Source organism: Zonotrichia albicollis, chromosome 11 (genome assembly GCF_047830755.1).
Source record: "Zonotrichia albicollis isolate bZonAlb1 chromosome 11, bZonAlb1.hap1, whole genome shotgun sequence".
NCBI classification, from domain to species: Eukaryota; Metazoa; Chordata; class Aves; order Passeriformes; family Passerellidae; genus Zonotrichia; species Zonotrichia albicollis.
In genome coordinates, this window is record NC_133829.1 from 1997326 (window position 1) to 2019589 (window position 22264).

General features: G+C 42.3%; 1 protein-coding gene across 10 annotated transcripts in view; it reads left to right on the forward strand.

The window, feature by feature from the left end:
- MEGF11 (multiple EGF like domains 11) overlaps nucleotides 1-22264 on the forward strand; it is a 276771-nt gene that overhangs the window by 59541 nt on the left and 194966 nt on the right. For all 10 annotated transcript variants that reach the window (XR_012582071.1, XM_074549142.1, XM_074549141.1 and 7 more), the window contains 3 exons: nucleotides 14797-14909; nucleotides 18971-19094; nucleotides 21059-21160. Coding sequence is in view for 9 of the 10 variants with exons in the window: in XM_074549142.1 (XP_074405243.1) it covers nucleotides 18979-19094; nucleotides 21059-21160 (218 nt within the window). In the remaining variant the exon portion in view is untranslated. The remainder of the gene's footprint in view (nucleotides 1-14796; nucleotides 14910-18970; nucleotides 19095-21058; nucleotides 21161-22264) is intronic.

The window sequence follows — 22264 nt, forward strand, 5'->3', positions numbered from 1 at the left end:
GGCTATATCTGTAAAATCAGAATATGTGACTGGCTGTTATTTTGTGTCTCTGGTGAAATTTTCCTGAGCTTTCCTGTATTTGGGACTCAAATATTACCTGAAATCAGCTCGCTCACTTCCTTTCTGTAGTTGCTGAGGCTTGGGAGGCATCTCCTACTGAACACAGAGATCACATTCTACAGCTGCATGTTTAGGCATAATACTGTTAATCCTGGCTTTTTCCAAATCAAAAAGGACTTGTGAGTAAAACCAGGCTGTATAAAGTGAATTTAATCTAAGTAGAGCTGTTCAGCCTTTGAATGTCTTCAGTGAGCTTCTGCTAAGCTGGTTGTTTTTCCTGTGAGTTTGGTCTGAAAGATTTTTCCTTGCAGAGGTGCAGATAAAGCAATGACGGGCTGTGTGAGATGACGTGCAGAATGCCAGAGGGGCTGTGCTGTGCAGGTTCCCTGGGAGCACACACAGCCCAGTGTCACCCTGACCCCAGCTCTGAGCTGGGCTCAGCCGTCACTGAGGGCTGCCTGAGCACAGCAATTGCCAGTGCTTCCTTGAGCCCACAATATCAAACATGAAGTTGCCTTTCTGTCAGGGCTTGTGCTCTGCCTTTGGGAGGGACAATCCCTGCCCACAGGAGCAGGGCTGCCCTTCTCCAGCTGCCAGCATTTGGATGGGAACTGACTCAGTTTCACAGGCCTGTTCTTGATTAAGGCAGGGGCCTTAATCCTGCCTCTAAATGAGTTTAGGGGTTACAGTATGACATAAACTGTTCTAGACAGGTGTGTGGTAAAGCATTCACTGTTACTTCTCCAAAAGGTCCGAATTCATTTCCAATCTTTGACGTCTTGGGAACTTTCTCAAGGACTTGAAACTACATATTGCCTTTCTCTGGTACTGGTGAGTTTCAAAATGTACCATCCATGGGAGTCAGGAATGGACAAAAGAGCAGAGGGCAGGGTGTGGCCTGGGTGGGCAGCTGTGGAGAAGTGGCAGAGGGTCACTTTGAGATTCTTCCCTCCATTAATTTCCTGTTCCTGTTTTGCAGTCTAATGCATTGTGACTGTGTGTCACTTGTTTCTTTCATTTCTCAAGGGTCATGAACAAACAGCACCATTTTAGGATTTTCACGGCATTTCTGACAAATTCTCTGACTTTTGGACTTGTCTGGAATATTATTTCAAACTGCAATAAATTGCAATCTGTGTTGATATGCAGCACTTCCTCAGAGGCTTTATTGTGTTCTGCTCTCAGAGCTGGAAGATGTTTCTTTTGGTTACACTTACAATCACAAGCAACGTAAATTTAGTGCTTTAACAAATTCCCTCCTGGACTTTTCATCACCCAGACTGATGTTTGTAAGTTTGAACATGCTGCTCTCTGTAAGACAGTCTGTTCAGGAATCAGGAATGAGGAAAGACAAACAGAGGATTTCTTCTTCTTCTCAGGTCATGTCTGAGTGAAAGTGTTAATGTGAACATGCTTGTAGTAGACTTTAGTTTCTAGTCATAATCAATACTTGACATATTTTTCCCATGATTAAATTAAAGCTGGGAAAGTGAGATTTCCCTGAGGAGAAAACAAGTGGCAAAAGAGTTCATTGGTGATCTGCACCTAATCGAAGGAAGTGCTATAATTACCTCTACTCTCATTCATTTCTTTGTCCCTGCTCCCTCCCCCTGGCCTGGTGCCCAACAACTTTCTGGTTTATCACCCACATCAGAGAAAGAAAGAGTTCACACACGTGGACTTGCTTTTCCAGGACTCTGCAGGATTCCTTAGGAGTGAGGTAAAGGAAAATTGTATTAGAGCTGTGTTCCTTCTGCATGATATTTTCCATCAAAATGAAGAAGCTCTGGGCATCCTTAAGGATCCATGTCAGATCCACAAGGAGTGAGAGCATTTTCCTCACAGGAGTGAGGACAGCTTGGGCTCCCACCAGCACAGCCATGGGACACTCCAGGCTCCTGGAAGGATATTTTCTTCCCCTAGAGGTTGCATTGGCAGTTGGTGCTTTCTCTGCCTTGTGTGCCCTGTATTTGTGCTGGGCTGGGTTTGACCCTCCTGGGCTTTAACAAGGTGTGGGTGTGGATGTTCAGCACAGCCCTGGGCTGGCCCTGCACAGGGCTCAGCTCCTCACAGATCCTCTGCCTGCACCTCTGTCCCTACCCGGGCACTGGGATTGAGGCAGGGACTGACTCACTTGGCTCTTTCAGGGCAGTTCCAGGAAAATGAAAACAGGAATCAAAATAGCTTGAAGAAAGACATCAAGTAGAAAAATGTGACTGGAACCATTTAAAGAGTATTTTCTGGAAAATTATACTCAAGCCTTATCTTCCCCACACCAGCAGTTTGATTAGATTCTGAATGAGCCTTTTCAGAGTCCTCCTGGCAGGTCAGCCAGAACTCACCTGCCTCTGGGAGCCAGCTGCAGCCTTATTTCTTTGTTTCTAGGAATAGAACTCAGCAATTGCTCCACCATTAATGATTTCTGCATCCCGAGTCTCTTTCCCTGTGACTTTTGGAGGGATTAACCATTGGAAACAAATTATTCTTTTATACCTCAGATTTTTTTAAAAAGATTTCTTTTAGACCATGAAAATAATTAAACTGTTTTGAATCTGGAAAATTGATATATTAAATAAGATGTTTGGGTTTTTATTTTGAAATCAAACTTCCTTTGTGCGCTGCTACTGAACCAGGAAAATCCTATAACAATATCTGACAAATACAGATGTTTACTCAGTTTTTCACATGAAAAGTGTAAGAATGTTGTAATTTGTGCTACATTTCTGAGGTACCTGCTAACAGACTGTAAGATCATGTTCCCATGCAAACTGAAAATTATGGTGGCTCTAAATTAAAATTAAGAACTCAATCTTTATGACATTAAGTCAGAGGCAGTCTAATGCTATCCTGCCTACAGTTATTTACAACCCAGATGCTTACAGAAAATGAACCAAGCTCTTTATTTTTATTTTTTTATGGAACTACTGTCTCCTCATTAAGTCCCTCCTCGGTGCCGGCCCACGTGGCTCTTTGAGGCAAACATTGTTTATGACACATCTCCGAGCTGATTCAGAGCTGAGCACAGAGAAACTGGGAATAATCCCACTGCAAAAACAAGCAGCAGTTCAGGTGTTCAACTACCAAGGTGGAAAATTGCTCTGACAGTTATGATGTTGTTCCATCTTTTTCGAAGACTTAAAGATCATTTCCTTCCAAGGCGTCACTGCTGCCGTGGTTCCCAGCACTCGCCAGCCTGCCCTGTGCTGCTCATACTGGTCATACTGGTCATACTGGTCATTCTGGTCATACTGCTCATACTGGTCATGCTGGTCATGCTGGTCATGCTGGTCATACTGGTCATTCTGGTCATACTGGTCATTCTGGTCATACTGCTCATACTGGTCATGCTGGTCATGCTGGTCATACTGGTCATGCTGGTCATACTGGTCATTCTGGTCATACTGGTCATACTGGTCATGCTGGTCATACTGGTCATGCTGGTCATTCTGGTCATTCTGGTCATACTGGTCATGCTGGTCATACTGGTCATGCTGCTCATACTGGTCATGCTGGTCATGCTGGTCATGCTGGTCATACTGGTCATTCTGGTCATTCTGGTCATGCTGGTCGTACTGGTCATACTGGTCATTCTGGTCATTCTGGTCATACTGCTCATACTGGTCATGCTGGTCATGCTGGTCATACTGGTCATGCTGGTCATACTGGTCATTCTGGTCATTCTGGTCATTCTGGTCATACTGCTCATACTGGTCATGCTGGTCATGCTGGTCATACTGGTCATTCTGGTCATTCTGGTCATTCTGGTCATACTGGTCATGCTGGTCATACTGGTTGTGCTGGGCACTGAGCACAAGCACCCACTGCAGAATGGGCCAAAAAACCCCTCTAAAATTTTCCACAGATATTTACCAAGCAGGAGTTCTTCCCTGTTGTTTATGCTTGAACACCTTACACTGAAGCAAAATGCAAATAATGAAATACAGGGAGCAGGTATATTAAGCTGAGTTTCACTTTTATACACTGGATTATGAGCATTCAGCTATTTCTTCATGAAATTCTCTTTAGCCTCTAATTAATATGAATGCAGAACCCAGAGGTTGCATTTCTATTTTCTAGATGTAAAGTTTTGATGATAAAAGACAACTTGATGGGATTCAGAAGAATTTGGTAACTTGAATGCTTGACTCTAGAATCCTATGTAATTTTTTTTCCTTATTTATTATGTTTTGGGGGTTTCAGCTGGGAAAGCTTTGAGATATCAGAGTTCTTGCCTGTTCCTTGCTTGCTCAAATGGCACTCCATGATTAATTTGGGGGACTAATGAGCTTCTCAGTATCAGTGGGTTTTAACAGAGGAAGAACTGGATGACCTTGAGCACTGTAAAAACAGCAAGAAATTTAATACAGCAACTACAAAGATTAACTGCAATTAACTAAAATAATGTCAGTCTTTGCTGTGAGGTAGAGGCTCATCATTTGGAGTGACAGAGGAGAACAGAGATCTGGTTGCAGTCAGGTGCTCCAGGATTGATTCAATGAGATATTTTTGTGCAGAGAGGGAAAAATGTCAGAACCTTTGTACAAAGCAGTGCTCCTGCAAGGCAGAGTGGGGATGGGAGAGGTCATGAGTGAACAGAAGAATCAATTTGGCAGAAAGAAATAGAAACCTCTCTCATGTGAAAACTTGTTTATTCATGGACACCATAAAGGCCATAATTTTTTTGAGCTCACTCACGGTGCCAAAAATGGCAGCACGAGGAGCGACGTGGCCGAGAACAAGCATCAGATGTGAGGCTGTGTGATGTCACAGAACCATTCTGTCACTCAATGCCAATGATTTCCAGGGCTGATTGCAAGCAATCATTAATCACTTTGTATTGAGAGCAACCAGCTCCTTCACATCTGGGGCAAGAACAAGTGGCACCTATTTAGCCAATGTTCTGCTCTCAGCAATTTCACATGTTGTCTTTCAAAATAAACCAAACTGGAAGAGATGAAGCAAGATTATTATTTTTTTTCCCCCAGGAATTCAGACCATTGAAAACCTTAGTTTACTTCTAAATTCAGTGTTCCCCACTCACACTGACTAAAGTGTGTGTGCCCCTGACCAACAGGGAATGTCCAGTGTGGAATTGTCGGAGCTGCTGTAAGAATATTGACAATTTCTCAGTATTATTATACTACTCTGTATGACTATTAGAGAGAAGAGTGAGATCATATGACAGCTGTTCCTTTTTTACTCACCTGTGCTGGAAAAGGCTGCTGCAAATCAGGTGTGTAGTCAGATTATGGGATTAGAATAATCTCACCAAACCCAGGGGTCAGTTACTGCACATGGCTGATATAAAGCAAAAGCATTAGGATATATATTTCCCAATTTATATATATTTATCCCCAAAGCAAAAATGTCTTGGGAAATGGGACATAATAGAATCTGCCCTATGGTGTTAACACAATGTATTTATTCCACCCTTCCTTTTTAGTTTAGAACCAGTTTTATTAAAGCAGGTACGATGTTTCTGATGAATCCTGCAGTGTTTCATAATAATGAAAAATTTCCCTTAGCCTTTCTTCTGTGCCTGACAATCATGAGAAGTTACTTAGACAAGTTATATCAAATTGGAATATTTTTAAATGTAAATGTTTCTCAATAGCTGGGGTCTCAGGCAGTCAAAGTGAGAGGTAGCAAAGTGCTGCATTTCTATGAGTTAATGAAATACTTTGCCTTTCTGTAATCGTTGTTCCCTAAGGATTGCAGTTGTTCCTTTGAAATCCTGCTTAATCTCCACAGTTATTTATTTTGTCAGTGCCTTCAGTCGTGATGGTTTGCTGTCAATCATCCATTGTCAAAAGAGAAGTGAATTTCATCAGATATTCTGTAGGTGCTGTCCCCGAGCTGAGGAAGGATTTACCTGCAGCCCTGGCACTGTAAATGAGACAAAGCTCATTAATGGCGTGGCTCATCTGCTCTAAGTGGCTCCATCAGGCAGGAGGAAGCAGAGCTAAGGATAACTCATAACCCCAGTGTCTTCTCAGAGTGGCCTAAACAATAGTCATTGATCTAAACATAAATTGCATTTATTACAGACTTCATTTTTTGGTGGTACATAATTAGATAATTCTCCAAAGAACTTTTTATCACAGGCACTTTCATTAATTAATATTAAATGTCATTAGCAGTCAACTCGGCTTGATCAAAGGCAGATAAGTTGCAGCAAGATTCTGAGAAATAACACACCATTTACTAATTATATTATTGATTTTCTGGTGTGAAGCATCCTCATTACAAAGATCCAAAGTGGACCTTGCTGGGCCTGCTGGGGGTGCTTTGAACACGAGGAGTCACCGGCAGCTCTGAGCCAGCATCAGTCACTCCTGGGCCTGCTTGTGCATCTGTTTTCAAAGGTGATGCTTTAATGGACTCTGAAAGCTGCAAAAGTGTGTTCTGTGTGCCCCCACATGAAAGAGGGAAGAGATTTGGGGTTTTTTACTCCTGATTTTAATCATTCGGAAAAGATTTTAGATCTGTAGGCGGATACTTTTGAACAGTGGAAATAATGTGGCATAGTTGATTTTAATTAGTAGGCCAGCCTAAGACTGGATTTCCCATAGCTCCCTGTGACTTTTTATTTTTTAAATGAGTTTTTAGTACTTTTTTCAAAGTTAATGATACATTCAGACTTTCCAAATTTTAATTTCATGTGAAGGCAGAAACTGGAAAAAAACCAAACCCAAAACAAGCCATGAGGTGAATATTTGATTAGAACAAATGTGGATCTGAGCAACAGGAGCAACCTCAGATGTGTCTTATGTAAGTTTAGAGCTTTCATAGGAAAATGAAAAGGAATTGAGATCAATGACATAATTATGAAATGTTACTCTTACCCTTAATTGCTTATACTTAAGAACATGAAAAGCCTAGATTTTAAAGTATATGTCTGTGTATGTGATTAGCCTATTCAGTTGCATGAAATTTCAATTTACTCTCAATTCATGATAATAAGGTGAGATATTACTAGTAAATATTTTGTTTGGATTGTGAAGTTTGAACATCTTTTAGAGCTAAACTACTATCCAGACTCCAGCTGGTCTTTTTGTGCCTGTTTTCATTGAGGTGTTAAAGGATTTTGACTAAATCTTTCAGAAGAGTAACTTACAGACAGATAAAGGTCTTAGTCAGAGTCAGTATTCTGAAAAAAAGTATTTGAAAAATGAGAAATTAACTGTAATTCTTAAAAATCAACTTCCGATTTCAAATTTGAAAGGTCTTAGAATAGCATTCTAAAAACTTCTGACTGTTCTGGTTCCCACCTACTCATTCCTACTCCCACCTTCTGTTTGACTTCCGAGTTAGCAAATCAAAGAATTGAAACAGGCTGAGAAATGAATGTCTGGGCTGGTGGGTGGGCTCCAAGCTTAAACAAATAAACAGACGAGCAAAACACATCCTCTCCCTGCATCTGCTTGTGCCTGAGCTGCTTTGGCACAGCGTGAGGGCTTCCATTCCTCAGCAGATGAGGAGGACACGCTGCACTGTCTGCTCCATTTGGTAGAAAACCCAAAGGATATTCCAAGGTGTATTAGCAGCACATTCCTCAAAACTCAGTGTGAGGAGCTATTCTTTGGATGGCCCAGGTTATAAACTAGTAATCAGTGATTTATTCAGGTGTTTTGGTGCTGTGTTTTCCTGTCTACCCCTTGTGGCAGTTTTTAATTGGACAGTGATTGCTCTGGCTCGTACACAGCTGTTAAACATCTCCAGCTTTGTGTGGCCCAGCTATAGCAGCGGTAAATCATGGAAGGAGTTGGGTTAGGAGGGGATGAGCTGGAGTTCAGCATCTCCATATCTGAAGAAAGGAATTCCATGAAAGGAAGCAATGCCATGGAAGAAGGAAGGAGGAGGAAGAGGTGGTAAGACACAAGAGAGGTGTGCAGGCTACTGAGATTGCAATGAGTAGCCAGAGGAGAGTTTACAATAACTCGTCCTGCTTCCACTCAAACATTTTCATGCACAGAGAAAACTTGTTTGTTCTGTGGCAAAGGAGGGATTGCTAAATTATACAATATTGACCCTTCACCCTGCAGCTCCTGGCACTCCTGGAGTCCCAGCAGGAGCTGGAATTCATTGCTGAGAGCATGGAAACTGTACAGGTTCCCTTGGAGACCGAGTGAGTTGGGTTGAAGTTTAAATAAATAAGATACAATTGCCTGTAGTGAGTTCTGTGAAGGGGATGTGGCAAGTGGCTGTTGATCTGGGAAGAAGTTGCCATAAAATTCTAAGTGGAATTCTCCAGAGGGGTTTTGGACAGCCCTGTGTGAGATAACAGCGCCTAGAAGGTGATGGTGAGAAAAAATGGCTGAAGAGGGAAACAGGACCCATAGCATGTACCTAAAGAACTGGAGCAGGTGGAAGAACAGGGATAATCTGTGGGGACCTTAGAAACCTTCATTACTGCTGTGCTCTGCAAGGGAGATCAACATCAGCTCACACTTACACGTACAGATTTTCCACAAGTGTGGTGCTAACAAAGCCAAAAGTCTCAAGGGTTGTGCTTTTCTCCTGGCTGTGCTGAGGCTGGTATCGGATGGGAGAGGAAAATGAGGAGCTCCCTTGTTTCCTGCCTGCCAGCACCTTGTGTGCCCATTTTTGGAGAAGAGGACTTGGGTTTGGTTGGTGAGCAGGATAAGTGATATTTGCTCAGAGAACCTCAACACACAGTGAGCTCTGTTAAACTTTACACCAAGTTCAGAGCAATGTAAGCAATTTTTAAGCTCTGATTTTTTGGCCTCTGCTGAGAGATTGATAAAGGGCTGGTAAGGAAGTGCTGTCCTTGGTCATCTGAGAGCAGTGGAGCTGAGAACAAGCTACAGAGAGGGCTCAGAGGACTCAGCATATGGTACATGCATGATGTGAAAAGAACACAGAGAGAAAACTGTGCTTACCTTACCTGGTAGGAAAAAACCTTAATTAGTACATCTGAAAATGAAGGAAATTAAGTCCTAAAATTTCCCCATAAACTCTCTCTTTTATAATTTTCATTAACCTTTTTTCTCAAAGCAGCTAAATAAGTTTTTAGTGTCAAATTTAGGAGGAGGGGGAGGAGGAAGCCAAGGCAGTTGCACACACCAGTTGTTCAGGTCTGCTTTTGTCCATAGTGGTTTTCCCAGCTCCTGTTTTCCTGCCAGCAAACAGACTCTGGCTCTAACCTGAGTAGCTCCAGTGCCATCTGCATCGGGCTGAGCTGGCACATCCAAATTCTCCCCAGATTCAAACTGGCACAGAGAACTCCATGGACTTCAGCCATTTACACCAGTAGAGACTTTGGCCCGTGCATCTTCTTTGCTTTTCTTCCACCTAAGATACTCCCTTGCAATCCTGCAGTTCTCTGTGGGTTTGCTCTTTCTGATGTGTTTATGACTGTTCCTCCCTTGACTTTTTGACAGACATTTTGCACAGTGCCCTGTTACTGTAAGCCAGGTGCTTTTATCCCTAATGAAGAGTTTCCTGGAAAAGGAAAAAAAAGAAATAAACAATAGATAAAGTAGGTCATGGAGACAGCAGAGTGGAGAGCTTTGCATAGCGATATAAAATTAAATAATGCTGGGGTCATGTTCTCGTTTATCTCTGCAGTTACTGCTCTAACAGAGTCTGTGATGGTTCCTGGAAAGGTGAGGAGATTTTGGAGGACTCTTTAGATCTGCTGGGAGTTTGGGGCACAGAGAGGAGAAAGCAGACACAGAACTGTAGGACCTGGCTGTTATCAGAGAGCTTTTGCAGCTGCTCTTCTTGCCCATCTCAACCCACTGAGACCCCCCTCAGTTCAGATGCAGCTGAGTCATCAGGGGCCTCTGTGGTGGTGTAGCCTCAGTGCTGGTGCTTGAGAGATCCAAGTTTTGGTCTGGATTGCAGAGAGATTCTGCTTCTTGCAGTGACTTTCCCCAGCCCAGATGCAGCCCTTGATGTGCAGCATTCCTCTTGCCAAAGATCTTCCTCACCCGCCTTCTCCATGGCACCAGCTTTGTGTCCTGGCAAAGGGCACATCTGCTCAGCCTGTTCTCCATGCTGGATGCCTCAATCTGGCACTTTATAGCCAGGCACCTGAGTAACCAGCCTGACTCAAAGACTGATTTGTGCTTGCTCTGAAAACCAGATAAATTTTGTGGATCTCTAACTTGAGACTTTCATTGAACCAAATATCAATCCTCCAGTATTGACAGTCTTCCAGATGTGTCTGTAAGAAACACAGGGAAGCACAAAGGATTATTGTAGCTTCTGAGGAAACCTCTTGTATTTCAAGTAAAATTGGCAGTTTTTACGTGGCCACTCTAATTCTTAAGCCATTAGAAATCTAAAAATTGATTGAACGTTTATCTTACACTTACCAGACATCCACAGAAAAAGTTATGTTCTGTCTGGGATATCAATGTCTTTAATAGCTATGAAATTAAAAACTCTTAGATTAAGGTCTCAAGAGGCTGAGAGGAGAATGGAATTCAGGAGGAGGAAACCTGTGAGCTGCTGTAATAGGGAGTGCCAGGGGAGATACAGCTCTGGGAAAAGCCCCAGCAGAAGAGCTCAGGATAATGTGCAGCTGGACCAGTGGGGTCAGTAAAGGTGGAGATGCAGAGGTAGCAAACATGATTTCCTTTCTGCCTGGTGGAGATACTGAAGATAAAAAGCTTTTTCCTGTCTGCAGCATTTTTAAAAAAATAAATCTTTAGTTTCAGTGTTAATTTTATTCCAGTGTTTGGTTTTGTTTTAGTTGGATTGGTACCTCGAAAGTCCAAGGAATGCACCAACTTTAAAGCCACACTGGAAAAACTGAATCTGGATTTTCAGTGCAGCTCCAAGGCTTGCAAATCAGCTTTCTCCCATAAATACTGCACTGTTTCTGGAAAAGAAGAGATGGGTCTTTAAATGAAATATGAGCTGTAGCTTTGGGATGTGATGGTACTGCTGTAGATCAACAGCCATCAATCTGTGTTACTTAATTTGTCCCTGGCTCAGCTGTTCACTGTACTTGGGACTTTTTGCTGTTTGTTTCATTTTATTTTCTTCTGAGATAAATGAAGACAAAAAGAAAGGGTCAATTGTTCATGACAAATAGAAGTAATTTTAGAAAAATATATAACTGTAAAGGATATTTTGCATTTTCAAATGGCTTTTTTTCTTTTCTGACTTTCACAGCACTTTCACAGATCACAGTTAATTTATTTCATGGTGTGTCTATTGAACATCCTTTTATTTTATTGCTTGTTACTCTGATTTTCAGGTCAAATTTATGTGCACTCTTTAAATGCTGTAACAAAGTCTGTTAGAATAAATAGCTGAGGTTTTTAAACGAAATATTTAGAGACATTAGTCCTCATCTGGGCATGGCTGTGACAATGGGGTTCCTTTGTTTATCCTGGGTGTTCTGGGGATTCAAGGCCTTTGCTGCTCCAAGTGTCTCAGAGGCATATGCTGTAATTGTTTGCCATCTTGCACATGGGCTGGGTGGGTGGCTGGGTGCGAGCTCAATTCAAGCTCATTTGGCTTCTCATGATGAGCTTTTGATGAGTGTCAGACACTTTCTCTCCTGATGGAATGTCTGTGGAGGCATCTCTGAAAAGGCATGGGCCAGGGAATATATAAATACACTAGGGAATATATAAATACACTGTTCAATCAGGAGCCAGTGACTCCCCCCACAGATTCCAGCAGCTTTAACTTTCCACTGAGGGAGAGTTGTGGCAGCAGTGGAGAGGGCAGAGCCTGGCCCCTTGCTGCCATCCCTGCTGCAGCCTCAGGTGCAGGGAGCAGCCAAAGGCACCAAGTGCCTCCTCCTGACTTTCCTTGTTTTCCCTGTTTCAGGGGAGGGGGTTCAGAGAAAGCTGCCCCAGGAGGGTCTCCCAGCCTGCAGGACAACGAGTGGGGTGAAATCCTTCAGGGCCCAGGGTGTTGCCTCTGTGGCCTTGCAGCACCAAGCTGGGGCCTGAGCAAGGTCAGCCCTGTCCCTGGCAGGGCTTGGAAGGACAGCTCAGGCTTAGGCACTCCCAGGAGCACCAACATTTCAGTGGGCTTGAGTTTGCATTGATAACTTCAAGAGCCAAATGTTCAAAGGGCTGGCTTCCAGTTTTACACTGGTACTCAAGCATACAAGTACAAAATTATGGGCAGAAAATCACAGAGTCTTTTTCCAAGCTGACCTTTCTGAAAAGGAGCCAGCAATTATGTGGATTTGGGCACCGGTTCAGCAGTGTTTTTAGGTGTTGTTAATGCAATTTTTTCATTATATTTTTGCTGGACTATTGATTAACTGTTCAATTATTTAGGAAAAAGAAGTTTAGCATTGTTGTGAATAATAGCTTTTTGGATAGGTAGTTGTGCTTTGCACAAGTGCTCATGGAGTTTGTGTAAGAACTGACAAAATCCACTCTGCACGTCTTTGTATGCTGATGATAACCTCTTGGAAGGGATGGGCAGTGCCAAACATGTTTGCACATTGTTGCCTCAGTGTATTAACACTTATCAGCTTGTAACAAGCTTATTTTCAAAGCACCTGGCAGGTTGGCCAGTCCTCTTCCCCTGGGGGAGATCCTGAGACTTTGAGAGCTTGCCTGTCCTTAATTCCACCTGAAGTTCCAGAGCCTGGCGCTGTGTGTGGGCTCCGATGGAAAACACTGAGATGGATGCTGAACTTGGGGGAATTGGAGCCCCCTCAGCCCAGCCCACTCTGCTAAGCCAGTGTCAGGCCTGGAATCTTTGCCAGTGGGATTTAAGCAGAGGCCCAGACACATCCAGCAGCCTTTGTCTTGATAAACATATTTCATTAGCCATAACTGAAGTAATTGCCCAGATTCCTTGTCTCTGACACATCTCTGGTATTTTGACCCAGTTTTCCTCTGAGAGCACTGAAGGAACAATCTTGAGCTTCCAAAAATAACATTTGATAGATTAAGCAGCACTTAGTTCATTATTTATTCTCACTTAGCTGTGGCCAAGCTCCTGATGACTCCGGAGTCGGCTCCGAAAGCGTTAGCGCTGAAGCAGATCTGCAGACTCCATAAGTTATCCCTGGAACTGTAACCATGTTCTCTCCAGCAAGCACAACTCACACTGATGTATTTTGGAGATTAAAAATTAGAGCAACTTAAGAGTTTTGGATGTTCAAATCCCATTGAAATCAGCCCCCCCAGCCCAGTTTTGGAAAACTGAGCTATTGTGGTTCAGAGAGTACAAGGCAGAGCCATGAGGGCACTGCAGCAATTATGACCCTGATGAGTTTATTCAGGCTTTAAAATAGAGCCTCTAAAATGAGATCTTGGAAATGGAATTGGTTCCTGTGTTGGTACTGAACAGCACCCACTTCACAGGATGATGCAGCAGAAGTGGTGGCTGTGGAGACTGAGCACACAGGACTCAGATGCAGGATTTCCCCATAAACTGTGAAAATCTCAAACTTTTGTGTTTATTCTTTCATTTCCCAAGTCATATTAATTACATGTTAATTCTTGTCTCCTGTCTCCTGCATTAATCGTGCAAGGTGCCAGCAGAGGGAACACAGCAGCCCAGGGCACACTCTGCTGTTCCTGCTACTTCTTCCATCACTTGAATTTCTCTGTGCTCAGATGATAAGAATCACATTGTCAGTGCTTTTGTATTCAGTACCTGATCCTTCCTGGAAGTGTTTATCTGTTTAAAACAGCTTTAAATTTTCATTAAAAAACAAACAAAACCACAACCTGTCACTGGCAATATTTCTGTTGGTCATGACAACAACTTTTAGAGGTGACTAGTGAGGTTGAATGGATTTGTTCTTGACTGCCCAGATTAAAACAAGCTGTTCTGAGCAGGTATCCCGAGCTCTGCAAATTACCCAGTCCTTTCATGGTATCTCCAGTTATTAATCATAAATGGAGGCATCCAAAAAAACCCTGATCAGTTTTGAAACTCGTGGCCTCATTTAGCTTTCATAACAGCTTGTTTCGAACAAAATCTGATGTGGAGCCAAATGAAGTGTGTGTTTAAATGATCCCTTGCCTAAACTATCATGAAAATTTCAGATGGGATGAGAAGAAGGAATGCCACTAAGGGCAGCTTGTTGGAAGCTTGCTACTACTTAGAGACTGAAATAGTGTAATCAGCAAACACTCCGTCACTTTAATGCTTCTCCAGTGAAATCCAACTTTTTGTTTCCTGGCTCAACCACTCTCTTGCATTTTCCTCAATTGCTCCCACACAAATACTAGGATCCATTTTCATTTTGGCACACCTCATTTTCCTGTTTGGTAGAAACCAGAATTAAGAACAGAATTATTTATCTTGATGCATGTAATACATTTTTGAAGAATCAACATGGCTTTGGGAAGCCTTCTTAACCTTGTGAAAGCCCTTCAAAGTAAACATGAGCATCAAGAAGGTGCAATTAGATTTCCAGAATGCTTTTGCAAGGTCTCACATCAAACTTCTTGAAAGAAACTGGACTTTCTGGTTAGGATATTAAAGAAAGAAAAGTCTATTTGGGAACAAACGTAGGTAGGAAGTGATAGGAAACAAATTTCTGGAGGCTGGGAGGGTGTAAGAGGAATGTGTTACATCCCTGTGTTCTTCCACTCTTCTGAGTTCCCTGCTCTTGCCAGAAAGCAGGATGGTGGGATTGGTCTGAAATAGCACAATTATGTTCTGTTATCTAATTATTTTGAATGTGTTGTCCCATTTCTGCCTTGATTTGTTTCCACACCCCCAAACTCATTTCCTCTGACCCAGTTTTCTGTTTTTCCTGATTGCTCACAGGGCCAAGAGACTTCCCAAGAGCTTTCTCCCACTCTCCCATTGATGTGCCCTGTGTCTCCATGTGCTGGGGATCTGTAAAAACAGGATCCACTGGGAATTTTTAGCACTTTAAGGTAAGACTTTGTAACATGGCTCTTTGCTAAATGAGTCACTCGGAAATTTGTGAGGAAAATTCAGCCTAGGTTAACTGACTGCATAAACATTTCAACTTTATGATCTTCAAAAGTACAGAAGGATTTACGAAGGGTGTTTGCTAGCAAAAGACACCTCTGCTTACAGCTAGACACAAAATTGGAGGGGTTTTTTGCTTGGTTTAGAGCTCACTTCATCCCAAATTGAGGGGAAAACATTCAATTTAGAACTCTGTCATGGACTGGAAATTCTTTTTGAATTTCATGTCAAAATCATGTTATGAAATATTTTATGACAGAGATGTCAAAATGAAATGTTTCACCACTTCAGGCCCTGAACAGGAAAGTCTCCAATGGTCATTTTTAGTTAGATTTTCTAGCCTGTCAGACATGGAAGCAGAGGAGAAATTGAACCTGTAGTTTCTTTTTTTTTTTCCCTCAGCCACTTGAAGTACACACTGGTCTTTTTTTTCACAAGAACATTACCAAAACCAAGTCCTCAACGTATAGAAAAAGCTTTATGGGATATTTATTTCACCCAGCAAGGGTTCTTTGAGACTGTTTTCTTTGCAGGTAGGTCCTACCTGCAGGGGTACTGCTTTTTCCACACTGATGTTCATGAAGTTTAAAGGAACATCTGCATCTCGAGGTCTCTTTGCAAACCCCAGCAGTCTCCTCAAAGAAGGATTTTTGTAAAGAGACTCCACAGACAAATAAATTAATGATTTGTCACCTACTAGATTTTCTGTAGCTAGGATTTGGAGCTTTCCTTTCTTTTGTTGTGGAACCAATGCCTTGTATCAATATTGTAGGTGAAATCGTGAAATTTTTCAAAAAGGAGGAAGATGGGAGAAAATGGCCTAAGGACTAGCAGATACCTCATCTGTTATAATTAACAGAGTGAGACACTTGTGAAAAATCTCCTGGTTGTCCTTTGGATTGAAAGACTCTTCCTAAATTTTACCTAAATTGATTTCTTTCCCTTCTCAAAAGAAAAATCAGGCCTGGAGAGACCAAAAGTTCAGAGTCCATGTGGGGATTGCACACACAACCTTTGTGTCATTTATTTGGGGGTTCAGCTCCCCAGGCTGCCTGTCCTGGGAGAGTGGCACCCTGGAAGTGTTGCAGTAATTTGGCTGCAGCTTTAATGAAGGTACAGGCATTGTCCCCCTCAAGGCTGGTGCTGCCTCCTTGGAGAATCCGCCCCAAACATTGAATTTGAGGCAGGAATTTCCTGTGTGCTGTGGTGAGCAGTGAAAGCTGAATGCCCAGCATTAGATGTCATTACTGGATTCTTTTTGGATATTGGTTTTTAATATGTGTGCTCCTATTTTTAGAGTTTTATTCTGACTCCTTTAATAGCAACCATTCCATTTTGGTGCGAGGGCTTTTCTATGAACAGTGATCAAAGTGAAATATTTCATTTGAGTTACAAAAAGAGACACTTGAGATGAATGGGGTTCTGCTGGATTGGGGGAGTTGGATGGTTCTGATCTTCAATCTGACTTACAAAGTTAAGAAATTAATGACACAAAGCAGCTCCCTCACAAACAGATAATAACAGAGCATTAGCAATAAAAGTTTAGAAAACAGTTTGGAACCTCTTTCTAATACACAGCAAAAAATATTCTGGGTGCTATAAAGTCTTATAAATAATTCTTTGACATTTGTTTGATTTAAAAACTAAACTGAGGCATCATTTCCTTAAGAACAAATTGAGGTCTCTGAGAACTACAGAATTCAAATATGGGGCTGCTTTAGACCTCAATCTCTTTAGAGTGAGTGAGGCAGCAGGGCTCTATTCTCATTTATTTTTATTTTGTAGGGAGTACTTTAATATAAAGGATATATAAAATTCAATATAAAGAATGGGTAGTTTTCAGCAGGAATGAGTGATCTTAAGAGCCTCTTTCTTAGCATCTGGTGTATTCTAAGCAAATCTTTCTTGAAGGTTTGCTTTCTCCTGAACTCAAGGGCACTGGCTTCAATTGGTACTGAAGGAGAAAAAATTGGAGTGGGGGAGAAGTTTGATTTCTAGCTTGAATTAATTATTATTTACCTTTCAGTTCCTGATAACTGATGGAAAGCAAATGCAGGCAATGAATTACTGATTTCAAGTCAGGCTGCCTTTCTGCCTGTAATTAATGTAGCACAGACCCAGGCTGTTGATGCTCTCCAGAAGTGAACAAACTGAGCACAGAACTGTGTTTAGATTTAAGCCCTCTCTGAAGGTTTGCATTTCCTGGAGCAGCTTTGCCCACAGCTGCCCATCAGCAGGAACTTCCCTTCAGCCCCGTTTGCTCAGCCCTGCCCTGCACCAAAGGTGCAGAGGGTGAAGAAGGAAGGTAAAGGTAAATTACAGCCTGGAAATACAGTGCCAAATCTCACTGATCCCTGTGCTTTGGCATTACTGCAGTGCTGCCCAGTGTCACAAATAAAGGCATTTTGGGAGGATTTGTGTTAAAGGGCTGCCAGTTTGTGCAGCCTCATCCTTGGGTTGCTCACATCCATTGTCCATGCTGTGCTCAGGGGATGTTCAGCTTTACCCTCCCACAGCTCTGACTGTTGGAACATTGGGAATTTTGGCAGCTCAGCCCCTGCAGACACTTTTCCTCCATGGACATGCAGTGCCCAGGACAGGGATAGGCACTGGCTTTTCCACAAATACATCCTTGCCTTGTCAGCCCTCTGGATTTCCAGACGAAGCTTTTGCATTGTTGCTGTGGGACTTTGGAAAAGCCCACAGGTAAAAAATGGTCACTCCTTGACTTAAAACCATTTCATGAGGAACATTAGCATTAAATCATGTTAATTAACATTAATATGACTTACATGGCTTAAGACCTATCTTTGGGTTTAGCAGCGCTCTAGGAATCATTTAAAAGATGAGCTATTGCTCCCATTGGGATTTTGACTTGAATCCACTGAAGGCAATGGGTGTCCTTGAACTGCCTAAGAAGGCTCTGGGTCAGGAGGCAATTTCTGAGCAGTTTCCTGGCTCTTCATTCTGCTCTGTGATGGCTTCTTTATGCTGGGCTGTATATCAGGGCCCTGCAGAGCAAACCTCTTAACATCCCTTTGCTGTTCTGGACCCTGAGGCAATGAGCCATGTGTTTTTTTGATGATCATATGAAGATTCAATCTATTTTTAGGGCAATCTTGTTGCCAGGAATAATTTCTAGGACTTCTGATTTGAATGGTGAATTATGTGTCCGTGTAAATGCCTGAAATGGATATTTAAAAATATTTTTCCCTGACTTAATGTTTTACAGATTAACACCTCTAATGCTGTTACAAAAAAAGCAACTTTATTTTCTATCTATTTTGAATTTTTGATTGGTGTCATTGGAGACTTCTAGGCCAACACCACAACTTCGGTTTCAAAGCTCCAAGCAGCTGTAACAGGAAGGTGATGAAGAAACCACACCCTGTGAATTTTGTACAACCTCTTTCCAGCTTCAATGCAAATATTTTTATTTCATGTTCAGTATTCTGTGTAATGTGCCCCAATGCACTGACCTCTGTAATTCTCAGTGGTTCCCCATCCAGGGCTTGAGGAGTGCATTGATTTTCCTTCCATCATGCAATAAGCACAAGTCTCACATCCAGACCATATTGACACCTGTAAACCCCATTTAAATAAATCAAAGGGGGCATTTGGGTATTCTCCCACTTGCCTGTAGGTTGATGGAAGAATAGATTGCTTTAATACCTCGGTGATTTATTTGTCAGTACAGACAGCCTGTCATAAAAATAATCAGTATCAGAAATGTTCTTTGGAGGAATCATTTGGGCTATCAATATCTTGGGTGGCTTAATCATCAAATTCATTGCTTTTATTAGGTTTAAATGTATAAATTCCTTTTAGAATGGATTTGAACTTTTAAAGCATTTTACTGTTTAGTTGATTGCTTTTTCAAGTATTTCAGTTTCTGAATAGCTCCACAGTATTTGGATTTGCACAGAAGTAGGGGGGAAAAGGCCTAGAAGGATATTTTCTTCAAAATTGTCTCTAATGGCTCTACTTTCTTCTCTTTCTCCAGGTACAACAATGGTGGCACCTGTGCTGTTCCAGTGGATTCTGAGAGGGCTTGTTCTCACTTTCCTGCTCAAAGCTACTCTGTCCCTAAATCCAGATGATCCAAATGTTTGTAGTCACTGGGAAAGGTAATGTGTAACCTGCCAACTTTTATTTTTTTAATCATCCATTTCATATTTTTACATTTAGAAGGCAAGCTGAGAGCCATAATTTGGTAAATAGCACCACATCTCAGCAAAGAGATTTGCTTTAGAGCAATAGTGCTTTGGAGTGCCTTGGAGGGTTTGGATCATCCCAAGGAATTGGTTCTAAGGCTGCAGCTCTTGACCACAGCCCCCTGTGCCCTTTGGGAAGCTCCTCCAGAGTCTGAGCTACAGGAGTGCACTGAAGTGTTTGCATCCATCATGGAGAGAGCCACAGAAATGCTGGCCTTGTTCTGGCCTGCTTTTTTCTGCTTGTTGTCCAGCAAGAAAGTTTGAAGCTCTTCCTGCTGCAACATCCTGGCTGTTTTTGTCTGCCCTGAACTTCAGGGCTCTTCCTGCCAAATTCGTGTCGGCATCAAAGAGCGAACGAAAGCACTGAACATGAAAGGCCCTGGAATTTCTTGTTCTCTCTCTTGTTCCAGTGTCCTGGTCCTAAAAGTGGATCTGAGCAGGCCAGTTCCTGTGAGCACAGAGAAACCCACAGCCTTTGATGGGGTTCACGCTCACCAGGGGCTGTTTGCAGAGGCTAAAGGTCCTGTAGTTCTCAGTTTAACTTGTACATTTCCAGTCCTGCTCTCTGGTTCAATTCCACACAAATCTGAATTGCTGTACACTTCAGCAAAATACACCCCTTAACAAAGGTAAAAATAGAGTTGTCTTTAATGACTATGTTTTGAGGCCTTAATTAGAGAATTAACTCATTGTAGATAATGCAACTGCAAAGCAAAAACTGTGCAGGAGAAGGATTTTGCAGTCTGCGTGCTGGAAGTGCATTCAGAGCACAGGAATAAAATATTGATTTTGTCTGAAGAAAGTCAGCAACCTAGAGACCCAATCAAGGAGAAACAAAAATTAAATACCAAAATTGATTGGTTGTACTGACCAAGATGACTTTGTTAGTTAGATGTTAATAAATCAAAGGGAAAAGATTGTTAGGGCTATTGCTGGATAATAAACGGGATCGTAAAATAATAATTGAGATTTGCAAGTGTTACTGTCTTACATTAATAATGAGCAATGTAAATATTTTATATTTTGGCATTAGCAGAAGTAAAAACATTATTGTCAAAGCCAGCAAAGAGGGCAAAGCAGCATCCAGGGGAGCCTTGGCTTGTCAGAGGGGACACAAGCAGCAGGGCAGGAACAGCCCAATCTTCGATTTCAAGCCACTCAGCCCCTCCAAGCAAATATCTTGGTATTGCCTTGTGGGTGCAATCTCCCAGGGCTTAATCACATCTGCAGTCCTGCTGATGAGAGGGAAACCAGCTGCAGAATTAAGACAATCCATATAATGAGTGACCTAGAGGATCTAATTCCTGGGTCCTGGCCTGCCCAGGGTGATTTGTGCATTGCTCTCCAAAGATGCTGTAGGTCTGATAAAGTGTGGCCTGTCCTTGAGCAGTGCACACGCCTGCTGTGGGGCACTGCTCTGCCACCACTGACCCCAGGATGAGATTTGGGTTCTTGGATCATGCGAGAGGCCCAAACAATAATGAACATAGAACCTGTTGCATGGCTAACTGGTGTTTTGGGAGGATTGCTCAGTTCTTGCTACTGATGGAGCTCTGTGATTTCTTACCAAATTGCCCAGGTTTTGACCAAATCCATTCACTTTTCACCTTCTAAATTTCCACGGATTTTAGTAATACTTTTTTCCTAAAAGAGAATGGTTTATTGCTCACATATATCTATGCCTATATCATGAAGCCAAACATTGCCAAACTTCAGGAAGAGGTCTAGCAGAAGGAAGCCCTTTTCTGCTCTTTGCTGATACCCAAATTTCTATGATTCTTGATGTAAACATGTTTCACACTGGAGTTCCATGGGCAGCAGCTCCAGGGAACTGCAGCTTTTCCCAGCCTCTCACCTCCTTCCTTGTCCACCCTCAGCTACGCCGTGACCGTGCAGGAATCCTACGCTCACCCCTTTGACCAGATCTACTACACACGATGCACAGACATCCTCAACTGGTTCAAGTGCACCAGGCACAGGTAAGAGCTCATCCTCAGAAACCTGAGCTTCCTGCTGCCTTCTCATCTCCTCACACACCTCTTGTTTACCCAAAGTGTTTGTGGTGCTCCAATACAGATGTGTACACAGAGGTGTGTGTTTGGAATTCCAGGGCATTGAGTAGAAATACAGAGATTTTTGCCCGAAGTTTGAATGAGATAAGTGATAGTCAGTCCCCCATGGGGCCATCCAGGAGAATGTATCATTCCACTGGCCCTGCCATGGGATTGGAAGTGTCTGTTCCCTGACCAGATGTGACCAACTCTCTGCTCCAAGTGACTGGTGCATGTCCAGGTTTGTAAAGGGAAGTCCATGCACCTCCTAAATTGTAAATAATGAGGCATTTAAGTGATAATTAGAAATGGATCTGTGTTAGAATTAGTGCACCCAATTCTGCACTGAAAATCAGGTAAAATGAAGATGAGTCTGTTTCTAGGACTGAATGAAAACTTGTACCAAAGAGTTAATTTTTCCCAGGCTGCAGGATATTTCTGTTCTATTCATTCTGCTTCCAAAGTATCCTAATAAATATCCACTAATATTCACAATCTTTCAAGTTGGGTTTAGAGGCCTTTTTTTATCTCAAGTCTCATGAATTCAGTTGCAAGTTGGCTGTTCAGCACCATCCCAGTGGGACTGTGGCACTTGGCTTTTTGGCTGCTGTGTTCCAGTGTTTGGAAGTGAGCAGAGCTGCAGAGCTTTCTGGAATATTGTATGGATTGGAATGCAGCAGAGTAAATTCGATCAGTTTATCCAACATGAGGGACAATAGATTCTGTTCAATTGAGGTAATTTCCATAAACTAGCAAAGCTGTTTTGAAGTGTTTGCTGTTAAATATGCAGTTAAATATTACCTTTCTATGGTGGTATCCTTGCTAATGCTATGAATAAATATAGGAATGCTTCAGAATGCTAAACACTTTTTAATTTCTGTGGACTACAGTATTGTGGTGGGGAAAACAGGCTTTAAATACTGAACTGGGACTATAATGACACTTTGCAAGGTAGGGGTGCCTTGGGAGGGTTAGAAAGCAGGAACAATTCACCTGGGGTTAACTTCTCAAGCTGTGTATTGAGAGCACTTG